Genomic DNA, 16,419 nt, shown 5'->3' with positions numbered 1-16,419 from the left:
GAACCATGAAAATGAGGTCAAGGTCACATGACATCTGCCCGCTAGATAGGTACACCTTACAATCATTCCATACAACAAATATAGTAGACCTATTGCATATAGTATGAGAAAAACAGACCAAAACACAAAAATTTAACTATAACCACTGAACCATGAAAATGAGGTCAAGGTCAGATGACACCTGCCAGTTGGACATGTACACCTTACAGTCCTTCCATACACCGAATATACTAGCCCTATTGCTTGTAGTATCTGAGATATGGACTTGACCACCAAAACTTAACCTTGTTCACTGATCCATGAAATGAGGTCAAGGTCAAGTGAAAACTGTCTGACAGACATGAGGACCTTTCAAGGTACGCACATATCAAATATAGTTATCCTATTACTTATAATAAGAGAGAATTCAACATTACAACCAGATGCTCCGCAGGGCGTAGCTTTATACGACCGCAGAGGTTGAACCCTGAACGGTTAGGGCAAGTATGGACACAACATTCAAGCTGGATTCAGCTCTAAATTTGGATTGTGATTAAATAGTTGACACAGCATAGGTTTCTGACACAGAATGAATGTGTTCTAATGAACTTAAAATTTTTGTTTCTCTTAGAGCAATTCTCTATGCTGTTGAATATTAATCCTCTCAAAAAAATGTTTGAAGAAATTTTCTTTTTTATTTATGAAATTTCAAATGAGAAAAATTGAACCCAATTTTTTTAATCACATCCCCCTTTCCCTTATTCCAAAACTAATCTCAATTAAAATTTCTAATGGAGTTTGCAACAATAACTACTCATTTAAATACATCATAAAATATTAAGATGTAAAAAAACTGCTTGTTATCACTGAATGGTAAAGATTATTTTAATTTATCAGTTGGTAGTAAAAAGTGAATATACATTGTATATTGTATATAACAAAGATTTAAGTTGATTCTGGACAAAGAAAGATAACTCCAATTAAAAAAAAATCTTGCTATTGCACAATATTTTGCAATTAGATATTTCTTGCTTACTATTCTGGACAAAGAAAGATAACTCTAATTAAAAAAAAATTTGATATTTCACAATATTGTGCAATTAGATATTTCTTGCCATTGCGCAATACTGTGCAATTGAAAAGACTTGCTATTACACAATACTTAATATAATAATTTTAGATCCTGATTTGGACCAACTTGAAAACTGGGCCCATAATAAAAAATCTAAGTACATTTTTGGATTCAGCATATCAAAGAACTTCAAGATTTCAATTTTTGTTAAAATCAGACTAAGTTTAATTTTGGACCCTTTGGACTTTAGTGTAGACCAATTTGAAAACAGGACCAAAAATGAAGAATCTACATACACAGTTAGATTTGGAATATCAAAGAACCCCATTTATTCAATTTTTGATGAAATCAAACAAAGTTTAATTTTGGACCCCGATTTGGACCAACTTGAAAACTGGGCCAATAATCAAGAATCTAAGTACATTTTTAGATTCAGCATATCAAAGAACCTAACTGATTCATTTTTTGTCAAAATCAAACTAAGTTTAATTTTGGACCCTTTGGACCTTAATGTAGACCAATTTGAAAACGGGACCAAAAGTTAAGAATCTACATACACAGTCATGACAGTTAGATTCAGCATATCAAAGAACCCCAATTATTCAATTTTGATGAAATCAAACAAAAGTTTAATTTTGGACCCTTTGGGCCCCTTATTATGTTGGGACCAAAACTCCCAAAATCAAACCCAACCTTTCTTTTATGGTCATAAACCTTGTGTTTAAATTTCATAGATTTCTATTTACTTATACTAACGTTATGGTGCGAAAACCAAGAAAAATGCTTATTTGGGTCCCTTTTTGGCCCCTAATTACTAAACTGTTGGGACCTAAACTCCCAAAATCAATACCAACCTTCCTTTTGTAGTCATTAACATTGTGTTTAAATTTCATTGATTTCTATTTACTTAAACTAATGTTATTGTGCGAAAACCAAGAATAATGCTTATTTGGGCCCTTTTTTGGCCCCTAATTCCTAAACTGTTGAGACCAAAACTCCCAAAATCAATCCCAACCGTTCTTTTGTGGTCATAAACCTTGTGTCAAAATTTCATAGATTTCTATTAACTTAAACTAAAGTTATAGTGCGAAAACCAAGAAAATGCTTATTTGGGCCCTTTTTGGCCCCTAATTCCTAAAATGTTGGGACCAAAACTCCCAAAATCAATACCAACCTTCCTTTTGTGGTCATAAACCTTGTGTTAAAATTTCATAGATTTCCATTCACTTTTACTAAAGTTAGAGTGCGAAAACTAAAAGTATTCGGACGCCGGACGACGACGACGACGACGACGACGACGACAACGACGACGACGACGACGACGACGACGACGACGACGCAGACGCCAACGTGATAGCAATATACGACGAAAATTTTTTCAAAATTTGCGGTCGTATAAAAAATCTGAACTTTTTTTTCAAGTGGTCACTGAACCATGAAAATGAGGTCAAGGACATTGGACATGTGACTGACGGAAACTTCGTAACATGAGGCATCTATATACAAAGTATGAAGCATCAAGGTCTTCCACCTTCTAAAATATAAAGCTTTTAAGAAGTTAGCTAACACCGCCGCCGCCCCCGTAGCCGCCGCCGTAGCCGCCATTACCGGATCACTATCCCTATGTTGAGCTTTCTGCAACAAAAGTTGCAGGCTCGACAAAAACCAAGAACAATGCTTATTTGGGCCCTTTTTTGGTCCCTAATTCCTAAACTGTTAGGACCAAAACTCCTACAATCGATCCCAACCTTCCTTTTGTGGTCACAAACCTTGTGTCAAAGTTTCATAGATTTCTATATACTTAAACTAAAGTTATAGTGCGAAAATCAAGAAAATGCTTATTTGGGCCCTTTTTGGCCCCTAATTCCAAAATTTCTGGGACCAAAAATTCTAAAATCAATCCCAACCTTCCTTTTGTGGTCATAAACCTTGTGTTTAAATTTCATTGATTTATATTTGTTTAGGACCACTACAGCCACCAGCATATAGAAAATGTAGTACTTCTTTCTTGCATTCTATTACTTTTCTCCTACGCAGACAAAAGTTAATGCCTCGTTCACAGGTACAGTGAATTCGAATTGAATTTGAATGGAATGTGAATCGAATTCGCCAATGGTGTTCACACAGTCTTCTTTTTTAATTCGAATTATCCAATTCGCATTAGAAATACGCTTTTGTTAATACATATTAAAAGTTAACATCGTTTGGATAGTTTAGCGAACTTGAAGCGCATTGCAATTCAAATTAGAATTGATGTTTGGACATAAAACGTTTTGAATGCAAATGCCAATCGAATTCGAATTACATGTGAACTCAGCATAATATCATGTGGCTTAATTCAGCATATTCTTTTACCTGTGTTAATGTGCATGTGTGATCTTCCCCACAGGAAACAAACACTGTTCTCTGCTGTCGTAAAGATTTACACTGGGTTGGATGATTACGATCTGCAAATATTCAGACTGATAGATAATCAAAGTTCAGTCAACATTTAAGTGTTCATAGAAATGCCTTGATATAAGCTGATATGTTGATATGCATGCATTATGTTGTTTTTGTTTGTAGAAGTGTGTAATATTCCAATTTCAAACATGGAAACTACCTGCAATGATGCAGATTTATTTTTTTCTACTTTTTTAATTCAATAAATGTAGGAAATTAAAGATGATCAGAAAAGTTTTCTTCATATCTATTGTTTCTTTGTTTGAGGTCACATATTTTCTCCCTTTTTTTCTGAGCTATATATCTATGATATACCTGTGTGTTCTTTAGGATAACTTTTTATCTCACCTCCTATACATTTCTAGGAATATGATTGGTTAAAACTGTCCGCGTGGAGACTGTGTATATTCCATATTAGGTTAGTAGGGAGTCAGGGCTTATTTCAATACACTGTTAGTAGTGGAGTTACGACTTTGGCACTATTTGATTATTCAAATGCATTGAAAGTTAAGTTTAGTATTGTTATATCAAGGTTGTTGATATTAAATTGTTATTGTTGACATTAGTTTTGTTGTGCAGACCAATGAAAGTAGGATCTTAAAATTGAACACTTGAACGCTTTAAAATAAAAATAAGAAGATATGGTATGATTTCAAATGAGACAACTCTATTCTAATTTCAACAAATAAAGATAGTCGTTAAGATAAATTCATTACATAGTTTGCTAGTGACCTTATACCATGTATACAGGGTCAGTAAATTCCATATGGTCGCTCTCACCCCATATGGAATTTACTGACCCGTATATATGGTATTAGGTCACTAACACACTATGTTCAAGCATGATAATCTCAGCATGAAATTCAGGTCTCCATTTTAATCTTAATTCAAACTAAAATCCCACAATTCAAACATGCTTATATTAAATGTATACGCAAAATCAAAATTGTGAATAGTCTGGTTTGTCAAAAATATTTCTGACCAATTTTTTTATTATTTTTTTTTACTGTCTTACCATTTTCATCATTCACACCAAGCTGTCCAAAGCTGAAAAAATATATTCAACAATTCACAGATTTTAAACAAATTATGTAAACTCACTTTTTTTTTTAACTAGAACATGAGTGCACATATGAAATGTCTCACCTTTTATACTAACCATTGATTTTATGTTGATACATGTAGTCCTTTATATAAAGCTTTACTCCTTGTATCACATTAACTCAACATGATCCCATAAAATGAGGTCAAGGTCAGAGAAATTCATGTACACCTTACAATCATTCAATACACCAAATATAGTTGACCTATTGCTTATACTTTCTAAGAAACAAACTTAACATTTACAAATTAACCATGAAAATGAGGTGAAAGTCAGATGAACCATGCTAAGACAGACATGTACAACTTACAATCAATTTATGCATTAAATATAGTTGACCTACTGTTTTAGTATCTAAGAAACAAATTAGACATGAAAACTTAACATTGACTAATGAACCACCAAAATAAGGTCAGACAGACATATACACCTTACAAATATAGCTGACCTATTGCTTAAAGTTTAAGAAAAACAGACCAGAACTCAAAACTTAAACACAGAGCAACAAACCCTGAAATTGAGGTCATGGTCATATAAAATCTGCTCGACTGACATGTACATCATAAAATATTTCCATACACCAAATAAAGTTGACCTATAGCTATTGCATATAGTTTTAGAAAATTAAAAAAAATTAAAAACTTATTTTTGACCACTAAACCATGAAAAAAGAGGTCAAGGTCAGATGACAACTTCCAGTTGGACATGTACACCTTACAATCATTCCATACACCAAATATAGTTGAGCTATTTCATACAGTATAAGAAAAAACAGACTTAAACACAAAAAAAAAATAACTATAACCTCTGAACCATGAAAATGAGGTCAAGATCAGATGACACCTGCTAGTTGGACATGTACACCTTACAGTCCTTCCATACACCAAATACACTAGACCTATTGCTTATAGCATCTGATATATGAACTTGACCACCAAAACTTAACCTTGCTTGTTAATCCATGAAATGAGGTCAAGGTCTGGTGAAAACTATCTCACGGGCATGAGAACCTTGCACAGCTTTCTGTGACAAAATTCGCAGGCTTGACATAAACTGGCATACCAGCAAGTGCCCTGTTTGTAGTGTGAGGCAAACAAGCAAATAATTTATATTGATGAATACAAAGCAATGCAACAAATAGAACAGCCAAATTTTTCCAAAACAAATAGTATGCATATCTACATATTTTGCAAAATTATTTTCCACAGCCTAAAGAATAAAACTTTTTTAATATTTGAAAATAGGTTATTTTGCATTTCTTTTTACTGACATTAATTTTATTGACCATCCAAGACTTGACAAGTTTATGTTATCATAATCAGAGAAACCAAAGGTATGAAGGTTTGATTTGCTAGTAATAGCTGGAAACAAAATGTTTGTCATACAGAGAATTTGTACAATAGTAGAATACCAATTTTTTCAGAAATTTGAGAAACTGTATAGATCTGCATTCTTTGAAAAAGTTATTATTTCAAATTTCCACAAAGAAATAGAATTTACAGATTTTCTACATAAATTAGTCTCACCTCTTAGAAATTACCAACAAGAAAGTAAATGTCTTTGTATAAAATTTGATTTACACTGACATTTACACTTAACTTTTCAAAGAAATACTTCTTTAGTTAATTTGTTTGTTCCCTAACCATAGAAACAATGTTATGTTATTATGGTATTTTACTGTTTTACAAGCTCTGCTAAATTTTGCTTCAAAAAATGTTCCTGTATTTTGAAGTAGCTCCCAATTTATAACACCATTTGATTGAATTCAGGAAATAAAGTTGCTTCAACCTTTGCTGTCAGATAAAACAACGGGAACACTTGTTAAATCATTGAATGAGTTCTATGTATTTTATGTGTAGATTCTGCAATTTTCAACACTTGTTGCATATTTTATTCATGGAAACATTTTAAAAAAAAGTGAAACTGCGAGCTACTGCTCACTGATGATACCCCCGCCACAAGTGGATAATTTTAATAGTGTAAAAATATGCAAGTGTTCAGTAAACAGGAAGTTGTTGAGTGATAAATCTGAAAACGCATCACACTGTATAGCAGACTTATATAAACCCTGAAACCAAATTTCAGAAATCCTTGTATTGTAGATCCTGAGAAAAATGGGACAAAAAATATTCATGGGACAGATGGACTGACAGACGGACAGACAGACAGACAGACTGTTAGACAGACTGTCAGATGGATGGATGGACAGACAGAGTTAAAACAGTATACCCTCCTTTTTTAAAGTGGGGGTATAATTTTAAAGCCGGGGTATAATAAAGTCACAATATTATACATTTATTTCCCGTGCCTAAGGGAGATAAGAAGATTTGTTCACCCAAGAATATTTAAGGAGGTCTGTGCCCGAGGGAAATATGATTTTTCGATAGTTTAAAATCTTCATATCTCTGAAGCCATGGGAAATGAATGTTTTATTCCACTAGCTATGCTTTGTTTATAACCTGAACATAAAATAATAGTTTGCATACATTTGTTTTTTTTATCCGCTTTACATGGCATACACATTGATAAACAGTACAGATCAAAAGTTAATTATTAGTCTTTTTGCTTTATCGTCTGAATAAATTTGAACACGCTTATGATTTTTCCTATTGCTCTTTAACAAAAAAAGTTTAAAACGTTATATACATTAAAGTCGCGTTACGTGGCACAATGTAGTCCCGATATTTCAGAGGGGAATATGAAGATTTGTTCAATTACACATGGGAAAGTGTCAACCAATCAAATATTGATTAAACTATCAATATGTATAAGCAGTGGAATAATAATATTTATAACTATGGTTCTCCACCATGATAGTTTTTTTAGAACTTTAGCAGTACATGGATTTCAATATTTCCATCTACTAATAGATATGACATAGGAATCACATGAATAAAATACTTAGTCAGCGTAACATATCAGTGGGCAATTATCACTGTTTTCATTCAATGTGTTTTATGTCGACTCATATTTCAGTTGAGTACTATCTTCTTTACACTATATATGATCCTGACATATTTCATACTTTATACTGACCTATTTCTTCCCCATCCAAACAAAGCACCAGACATAGACAAAATGAAACAATGATTTCCCCCAGCTATAATCTGTGATACTGGTATCCCTCGTATACTAAGCAAGGGTTGGGGTATATCCATGTGTTGTGAAGAACTACCTGTTCCCAACTGACCATAATTATTTGCTCCCCAAGAAAAAACAATACCATCTAAAAAAAAAGATAGAGATATGGTTTCAAAAAGGTTTCAAATATACATACATAATTATAATGATTCATGTTATGAATAAATTAAACCAAAGATAACTGATAATGAAAGACTTTCCCATGATTTCTTGTAAAATCTTTACAGTAGTGTTTTTCCAACAAACCTTCTGAAGGACAAAATATGCAGTTAATGTACTCGATATAACTCCAAAGGTACCAACAGACAAGGGTAACACTTAATACTTGCTCCACTGAATGTGGGGATAAAAAAAATAGGAAGCAACTAGTAAGTAGATAGTAAAGCACTTTCATTGCCGTTCTTTATCCATATAGTGTACAGACCTCGCCTTTATAATAAAGTTAAATTTTTTATATTTTTCTGTAATTCTTCCAAGAAAACATTGTAAAATTAAAAACCAATTGTTCAGAGAACAATTGAAGGTCTTTCCACCAGTTAATATCTATTTTGATATTAAAATATTAAAAATCAGTCTAAAATGTCAGTTCATATCATCGACATATGGCTTTATGATGTATAGATATGAATTTAAAGCAAAGGTCAAAATCTAGAACGTCAAATTAACCTATGACCTTGACCTCATTTTCAAGGTCACAAACTGAGGATCTCAAATCAAAAGACACTAGGTCTCTAATATGTATGGTTAATAAATTATATCACTTTACACATAATATTAGATATGATAGGGGCAAAAACTCCCAATCATTGTCTTCGCACCCTTTCAACTAAAATTATTAAGTTACGACATGTCGCAACTAACAATTTAGTCAAAATAATTTGTCGATATCTTATACGATTTCTGGAAATTAGTGGAAATAAGCCCAATTCAAAAATTAGAATATGACCTTGACCTTTGACCTTGACCTAATTTTCATTTTTTTGGACCAAGGACCTCAAATCAAAAGATCCTAGGTCTCTATCACTTATGGTGTTCCAGTTTAAAATACATTTCAAAATTTCAAATACAAAAGGGGAAATAACTCTCATATGGAGCGTTCATATTGCTTCGGTCGAAATTGCACAAATCATGTGAAGGATATAACGAGCAATTTTATAAAATAAATTTATCAATCTTTTACGGTTGCGAAGGAGTTGTGGACACAAGGAAAACAGTGTTTGGGGAGATAGCTCCTACAAAGAAAAGTATTCAGTTACGCAGGGTAAATTTCAAAAGCGCATAAACTGTTCGATATCATATACCAAATATCTAAGCGACATATTGCAATACAAATGTTTATCGCAAGAACAAAAATTGGCGGAGAAAAAATAAAAAATAATTAGAAGAAAAACAATAGGTCTTTCCACAGAAAAGTGGAAAGACCTAATAAGTCATCACAATTAAGTTGGATAAGCCCTTTATGATACTGTGCTCCTAGATATTCTATGCATGTTTACTGTAGCATTACTGATTGTTCCCAGACCAAACATTTTAAAAATCATTCTCTTCAATTAGAACAATGAAAAGTTTTACAAAAAATGTCCTTGCATTGTGCATGTACAATTACTGTAGTGTAGTTAAATTTCTTACTATCATCAAACAAGCGTGGCTTCATTTAAGATGTAAAAATAAGCTTGCTCACTTCAACTCAATATTATCAAGCTGTGGCCAAATATTTAATCAATCCCTTTTTAAAAAGCCAAGAAAACTTTTAACTTAATTCTCCTTTTAAAATGAGTGTTGTAAAACTTTGATGTATATTTTATTTGTACAGACGGACAGTCTAACAAACTGAGTCCATCGCAGGTAAAAACCAGATGCTCCGAAGGGCGCAGCTTTATACGACCGCAGAGGTTGAACCCCGAACGGTTGGGGCAAGTATGGACACAACATTTAAGCTGGATTCAGCTCTAAATTTGGATTGTGATTAAATAGTTGACACAGCATTGGTTTCGGACACAGAATGAATGTGGTTCCATTAACTTAAAATATTTTTTTTGCCTTTGAGCAATTCACTATGCTGTTGAATATTAATCCTCTCAAAAAAATGTTTGAAGAAATTTTCTTTTTATTTATGAAATTTGAAATGAAAAAAAATTTAACTCCCCCTCCCATTTTTTTTTCACAGCCCCCTTTCCCTTTTTCCAAAACTGATCTCAATTCAAATTTCTAATGGAGTTTGCAAAAATAACTATTCATTTAAATACATCATAAAATATTAAAATGTAACAAAAGGTGCTTGTAAAAGATTGTTTTAGAATAAGTAGTAAAAGTGCATATACATTGTTTATTGTATAAAACAATGATTTAAGTTGATTCAACTACTATTCTGGACAAAGAAAGATAACTCTAATCAATTGAAAATTTCTTGCTATTTCACAATATTGTGCTATTAGATATTTCTTGCTATTGCGCAATACTGTGCAATTGAAAATATTTGCTATTGCACAATACTGTGCAATTGAAGATTTCTTGCTATAGCACAATATTGTGCAATTAGATATTTCTTACTATTGCGCAATACTGTGCAATTGAAAATATTTGCTATGGCACAATACTGTGCAATTGAAGATTTCTTGCTATTGCACAATACTGTGCAATTGAAAATTTCTTGCTATTGCGCAATACTGTGCAATTGAAGATTTCTTGCTATTGCTGAATACTGTGCAATTGAAAATTTCTTGCTATTGCACAATACTTAATATAATAATTTTGGATCCTGTTTTGAACCAACTTGAAAACTGGGCCCATAATCAAAAATCTAAGTACATGTTTAGATTCAGCATATCAAAAAAGCCCAAGAATTCAATTTTTGTTAAAATCAAACTTAGTTTAATTTTGGACCCTTTGGAATGTAGACCAATTTGAAAACGGGACTAAAAATTAAAGAAACTACATACACAGTTAGATTTGGCATAATTTAATCAATTATTCAAATTTTGATGAAATCAAACAAAGTTTAATTTTGGACCCCCATTTGGACCAACTTGAAAACTGGGCCAATAATCAAAAATCTAAGTACATTTTTAGATTCAGCATATCAAAGAACCCCAAGGATTCAAATTTTGTTAAAATCTAAGTTTAATTTTGGACCCTTTGGACCTTAATGTAGCTAGACCAATTTGAAAACGGGACCAAAAATTAAGAATCTACATACACAGTTAGATTCGGCATATCAAAGAACCCCAATTATTCAATTTTTGATGAAATCAAACAAAGTTCAATTTTGGACCCTTTTGGCCCCTTAATTCCTAAACTGTTCAGCCCTCAACTCCCAAAATCAAACCCAACCTTTCTTTAGTGATCACAAACCTTGTGTTTAAATTTAATTGATTTCTATTTACTTATACTAAAGTTATTGTGTGAAAACCAAGAATAATACTTATTTGGGCCCTTTTTGGCCCCTAATTCCTAAACCGTTTGTGCTAAAACTCCCAAAATCAATCCAAACCTTCCTTTTGTGGTCATAAACCTTGTGTCAAAATTTTATAGATTTCTATTTACTTAAACTAAAGTTATAGTGCAAAAACCAAGAAAATGCTTATTTGGGCCCTTTTTGGCCCCTAATTCCTAAAATGTTGGGACCAAAACTCCCAAAATCAATCCCAACCTTCCTTTTGTGGTCATAAACCTTATGTTAAAATTTCATAGATTTCTATTCACTTTTACTAAAGTTAGAGTGCGAAAACTAAACGACGCAGACGACGACGCCAACGTGATACCAAAATACGACCAAAAAATTTTCAATTTTTGCAGTCGTATAAAAATATGGAATTACTATGATTAAAACAATGTTCTTGTACTTAAATTTTATAATCTAACTAAACTTCCTCATCCAAAAAATGGAGAGTTGTCTCATTGGCACTCATACCACATCTTCCTACATCAATTTACCTATTACGGTCCAATGTCCAAAATATAAGTTCAATTTTAAATTATCATATCAAAGAACCCCAAGAATTCATTTTTTTTTAAATACTCATTTCTGTTTGAAGGGAAATAACTCAACTTCATTTAATAACATCAACCAGTGACGACTTAATTCTCTAAAATAAGTTATGAAGAAATTAAACAAAAGATTAATTTAGATGGACTTTAATGTGATATTATCTAATTAATAATGAAAATAAATACAGGTTTACATTCATCATTTCAAAGAACCCTATATATATATCATGTATATACAGTTTGTATTCAATTTATGTGGAAAGTCACTTCATCATAAAAATATAAAAATATAGCATTCTGATTCAGAAAATTAGTTTAGACAAGAGTGCACACGCTGAAATGTCTCGCCTTCTATACTAATCATTGATATTATGTTGATAGTCCTAAGTATAAAGCTAAGCTTTATTACAATACAACTGTCACATAAACTTAACATTAACCAAGATAACTAAACAAAGACCAATGAACCTTGAAAATGAAGTCAAGGTAAGATGAACCATGCCAGGCAGACATGTACAACTAACAATGCTTCTATACAACATATATAGTTGACCCATTACTTATAGTTTAAGAAAAATAGACCAAAACACAAAAACTTAACACTGTGCAATGAACTGTGAAAATGAGGTCAAGGTCAAATAAAACCTGGGCGACTGACATAAAGATCATAAAATATTTCCATACACCAAATATAGTTGACCTATGGCATATAGTATTAGATAAAAAGACCAAAACTCAAAAACTAACTTTGACCACTGAACCATGAAAATGAGGTCAAGGTCACATGACATCTGCCCACTAGACATGTACACCTTACAATCATTCCATACAACAAATATAGTAGACCTATTGCATATAGTATGAGAAAAACAGACCAAAACACAAAAATTTAACTATAACCACTGAACCATGAAAATGAGATCAAGGTCAGATGACACCTGCCAGTTGGACATGTACCCCTTACAGTCCTTCCATACACCGAATAAACTAGCCCTATTGCTTATAGTATCTGAGATATGGACTTGACCACCAAAACTTAACCTTGTTCACTGATCCATGAAATGAGGTCGAGGTCAAGTGAAAACTGTCTGACAGACACAAGGACCTTGCAAGGTACGCACACATCAAATATAGTTATCCTATTACTTATAATAAGAGAGAATTCAACATTACAAAAAATTTGAACTTTTTTTCCAAGTGGTCACTGAACCATGAAAATGAGGTCAAGGACATTGGACATGTGACTGACGGAAACTTCGTAACATGAAGCATCTATATACAAAGTATGAAGCATCCAGGTCTTCCACCTATATAAATATAAAGCTTTTAAGAAGTGAGCTTACGCCGCCGCTGCCGTAGCCGCTGCCGCCAGATCACTATCCCTATGTCGAGCTTTCTGCAACAAAAGTTGCAGGCCAGACAAAAAACCAACAAATCTACCACAACATTCTTCAAACAATATATTAATTTACCCAAGGATTTGTATAGTAAAATCTTGATTTACCAAATAAAAGATAAAAAAAACAAAAATTTTATTGATTATTTATATCCTTGTTTTCAAAATTTCAATAGGGAACATACTTTATATAATTGTGTCAAATTGGTTTATTGATACAATTATATGATTATTTATAGAGTACAATGTCTTTCAAAAATGTATAAAAATCATCTGTAATTATCTTCAACAATGAACTGTAAATTTCTAACTATACACATAGCTTTTAATCATCAAGACTTACGAAACAGAACATTTTCAAATAAATTTGTCTCTCCAATTGTAATTGTGAGATAAGACATTAAAGTCATATGAAACCTCAAATTAAAAAAAAATGATGCATACGTTTTTTATAACAAAATGGATAGTTTTCATTATTAAACTTATGTACATATACTTTTTTCTGAAGAAAAGTCTTTAATTTGTCCACTTATAGTTTACTTTTTTTAAATTGCTTGCTTCCAGGAAGCAATTTGCCGATATATTTTCCATATGCATAGCAGGGGCGGATGCAGGAAATTTCGAAAGGGGGGGTGCTAACCCAGGGCAAAGGGGGGGTGCAAAACATATGTCCCGATATGTCCCGATACAAATGCATTGATCTGCAAAAATAAAGGGGGGGTGCGCACCCCCGGAACCCCCCCCTGGATCCGCCACTGCATAGTGACCATAGAGTGAACCCTCTCGTTAAAATCCAATGATCGCAAAATGCATGGATCTGTCATTCAAATAAACAATTATCTTGGATTGAATTAATAAACAGAATAAACTAATTGTTATGTTAACACTGTAGCTAAGTATATGTCACATTTAATCAGGCCAAGTTATCCGTCTTATTAACAAAGGAGATTTGATATGATTGCCAATTTCACGGCTACATGTACCTATCATAGTTCTCTTTAGGCCATAATCATTGTGACGTATGGTAAAAATTCTCTGTTGTCATATTCTGACTTTTATACAAACCAAGTGATGAAGATAAACGGTGCTTCTATTTCCAAAGGTTTTGAAGAAACTGCTATGGAACACAATAAAAATCAGAAGATGTAGTATAACAGTGGCGGATCCAGAAATTTTCATAAGAGGGGGCCCACCGACTGACCTAAGGGGGGCCCGCTCCAGACACGCTTCAGTGATTCCCTTTATAAGCCCCCCTGCCCCCCCCCCCCCTAAATCCGCCTCTGCATAATTGTAATCAGACAACTCTCCATTAAGAGACCATGCAATGTAAAAGTTTATAGTAATAGGTACAGCCTTCAATAAAGAACTAAACCACTCTGCATATCATATTTGATTTTGCAAAAACCAAGAGCATGCTTATTTCTTATTTGTAGATTTTGTCACTATCAATTATATAAATGCATGTACTAATGTATTCATGTGGTGTCCGTCCTTGATTTGAAATCCTCCCCCCCCCCCCCCCAAAAAAAAATATAAATGGACAAGATCCATGGTCATAATGGTCATGCCAGTTGGGAGTTAAGAATATATAAGGATGAGAAATGAGGATCTAATCATTTATTATTTTCGACCGCTAACAATTTTTGGGAATGTATAATTGTATGATGTCATCATTGTTGTTGTCTGAAGACACATTGGTTTCCGGACAATAACTTAAGTTTAAATTAATGGATTTCTATGAAATTTTGTTCACATGGTTCAATACCCCAAAAGGAAGGTTTGGATAAATTTGGGGATGATGGTCCTTGGAACACAACAGATTGTCTTGAGGTGCTGCACCCTTTCCTAATATCAAAAGATTTTGTCAAAGGGCAAACAGATCATGCTCCCGACACAAAATTGTAAACAAAAGTCATCTTTTTACTTTGAGGTCAAAGGTCAAAGTACAGCAAAAATTGTATTGTAGGTATCTGTGGCATTGACTTATGATCTAATTGCCAATTCAATGAGAATTGTCTTGCATCTTCCAACTAAGTACTTCCATGGTGAAAATTTGTACAAAAAAGGCATACAGGAAATGAATAGTGTACATTTTATGGTTGCTATGCCTATGGCAACCAAAGGAACAAAGTGGCGACAAGACTACAACTTTTTTTCTTTAATTTTTTTCATCAAAAACTATCACTAAAACATAATAAATACAATAAAGATGCAAAAGTTTATGGTATTTTGCAACTTAATCCATGTAATACCATGTTGGGTTGCCAAAGCATAATTTTCTCAATATTACAATTTTCCTTATTTTTTGCATTTTTTTACTGAGTAAAAAAGTAAAAAAGATACCAAAAATTGTACTTTCATTATTTTTTTAAAACAACTTAGTACTAGACTTCCATATCTGTAGTTAAGTCATAAGTGTTGTTTTCCTCTGGTGATGGATAATTGAAAACGGTCAAAAAACGGCTCTTCTCAAATTTTCTCAATTTTCCCTATTTTAACATTTTTTCTTGAAAAAAATCAAAAAGATACCAAAAATTTTATTTTCATTATTTTTTACACCAACATAGTTCTAAACTTCCATATAGGTAGTTTAGTCATAAGGGCTGTTATTCTCCAATGATGGATCATTGAAAACGATTAGAAACTGGCATTTTTCAATTTTCTCAATTTTCCTTATTTTAGCATTTTTTTACCTTATTTTTTGAAAAAAATCAAAAAGATACCAAACATTTTATTTTCATTATTTTTTACACCAACATAGTACTAGACTTCCATATAGGTATTTTATTCATAATTGCTGTTTTTCTCCTGTGATTGATCATTGAAAACGGTTACAAACTAGCTTTTCCCCCATACATTTCAATGAAAATTCGCAGTTTGAGCGCTTATATTGAATTTCATAAAAAAAAAAGTTAAATTCACAAAAAATTTAAAAAAAATTATATATTCCCGGTCAGTATGTTATACTGAAAGGGTAAACTATATTTTTGACCAAATTATTTTTTTTTAGTTGAACAGTCCTGCCTGGTGCTCTCTGACATTGCCTCTTAAACACATGCTCAATAATCATGCTTTTTGTTGATTGTTTACTATGAGGTGAAAATCGGTAAACTTCAGAGTCAAAACACGGCATTTAATGAGTTGCCATATTTGTTAAATCATAACAGACAGAGAGAGAAAAAAAATTGAAGATTATACAATATATTTACGTGAAAAATGATAAAATCATGCACAGAAGACTAAGTATGATATATGCATGCATTGGTTCAAGAATTGGATAAACATTATTTTTCACCAGTC

The 16,419-nt window shown here is 32.5% G+C and overlaps 1 protein-coding gene across 4 annotated transcripts in view; it reads right to left on the bottom strand.

Annotated features, from left to right (window-relative positions):
* Positions 1-16,419, bottom strand: part of LOC139488805 (probable E3 ubiquitin-protein ligase HERC4) — a 248,104-nt gene that overhangs the window by 217,778 nt on the left and 13,907 nt on the right. For all 4 annotated transcript variants that reach the window (XR_011656085.1, XM_071274726.1, XM_071274728.1 and 1 more), the window contains exons 5-7: positions 7,632-7,821; positions 4,509-4,540; positions 3,407-3,498 (exon numbers count right to left, since the gene is read on the bottom strand). Coding sequence is in view for 3 of the 4 variants with exons in the window: in XM_071274726.1 (XP_071130827.1) it covers positions 3,407-3,498; positions 4,509-4,540; positions 7,632-7,821 (314 nt within the window). In the remaining variant the exon portion in view is untranslated. The remainder of the gene's footprint in view (positions 1-3,406; positions 3,499-4,508; positions 4,541-7,631; positions 7,822-16,419) is intronic.

This window comes from Mytilus edulis, chromosome 9, assembly GCF_963676685.1.
Source record: "Mytilus edulis chromosome 9, xbMytEdul2.2, whole genome shotgun sequence".
NCBI classification, from domain to species: Eukaryota; Metazoa; Mollusca; class Bivalvia; order Mytilida; family Mytilidae; genus Mytilus; species Mytilus edulis.
Note: the sequence above shows the minus strand (reverse complement) of the source record. Positions and strands in the feature narration are given on the sequence as shown.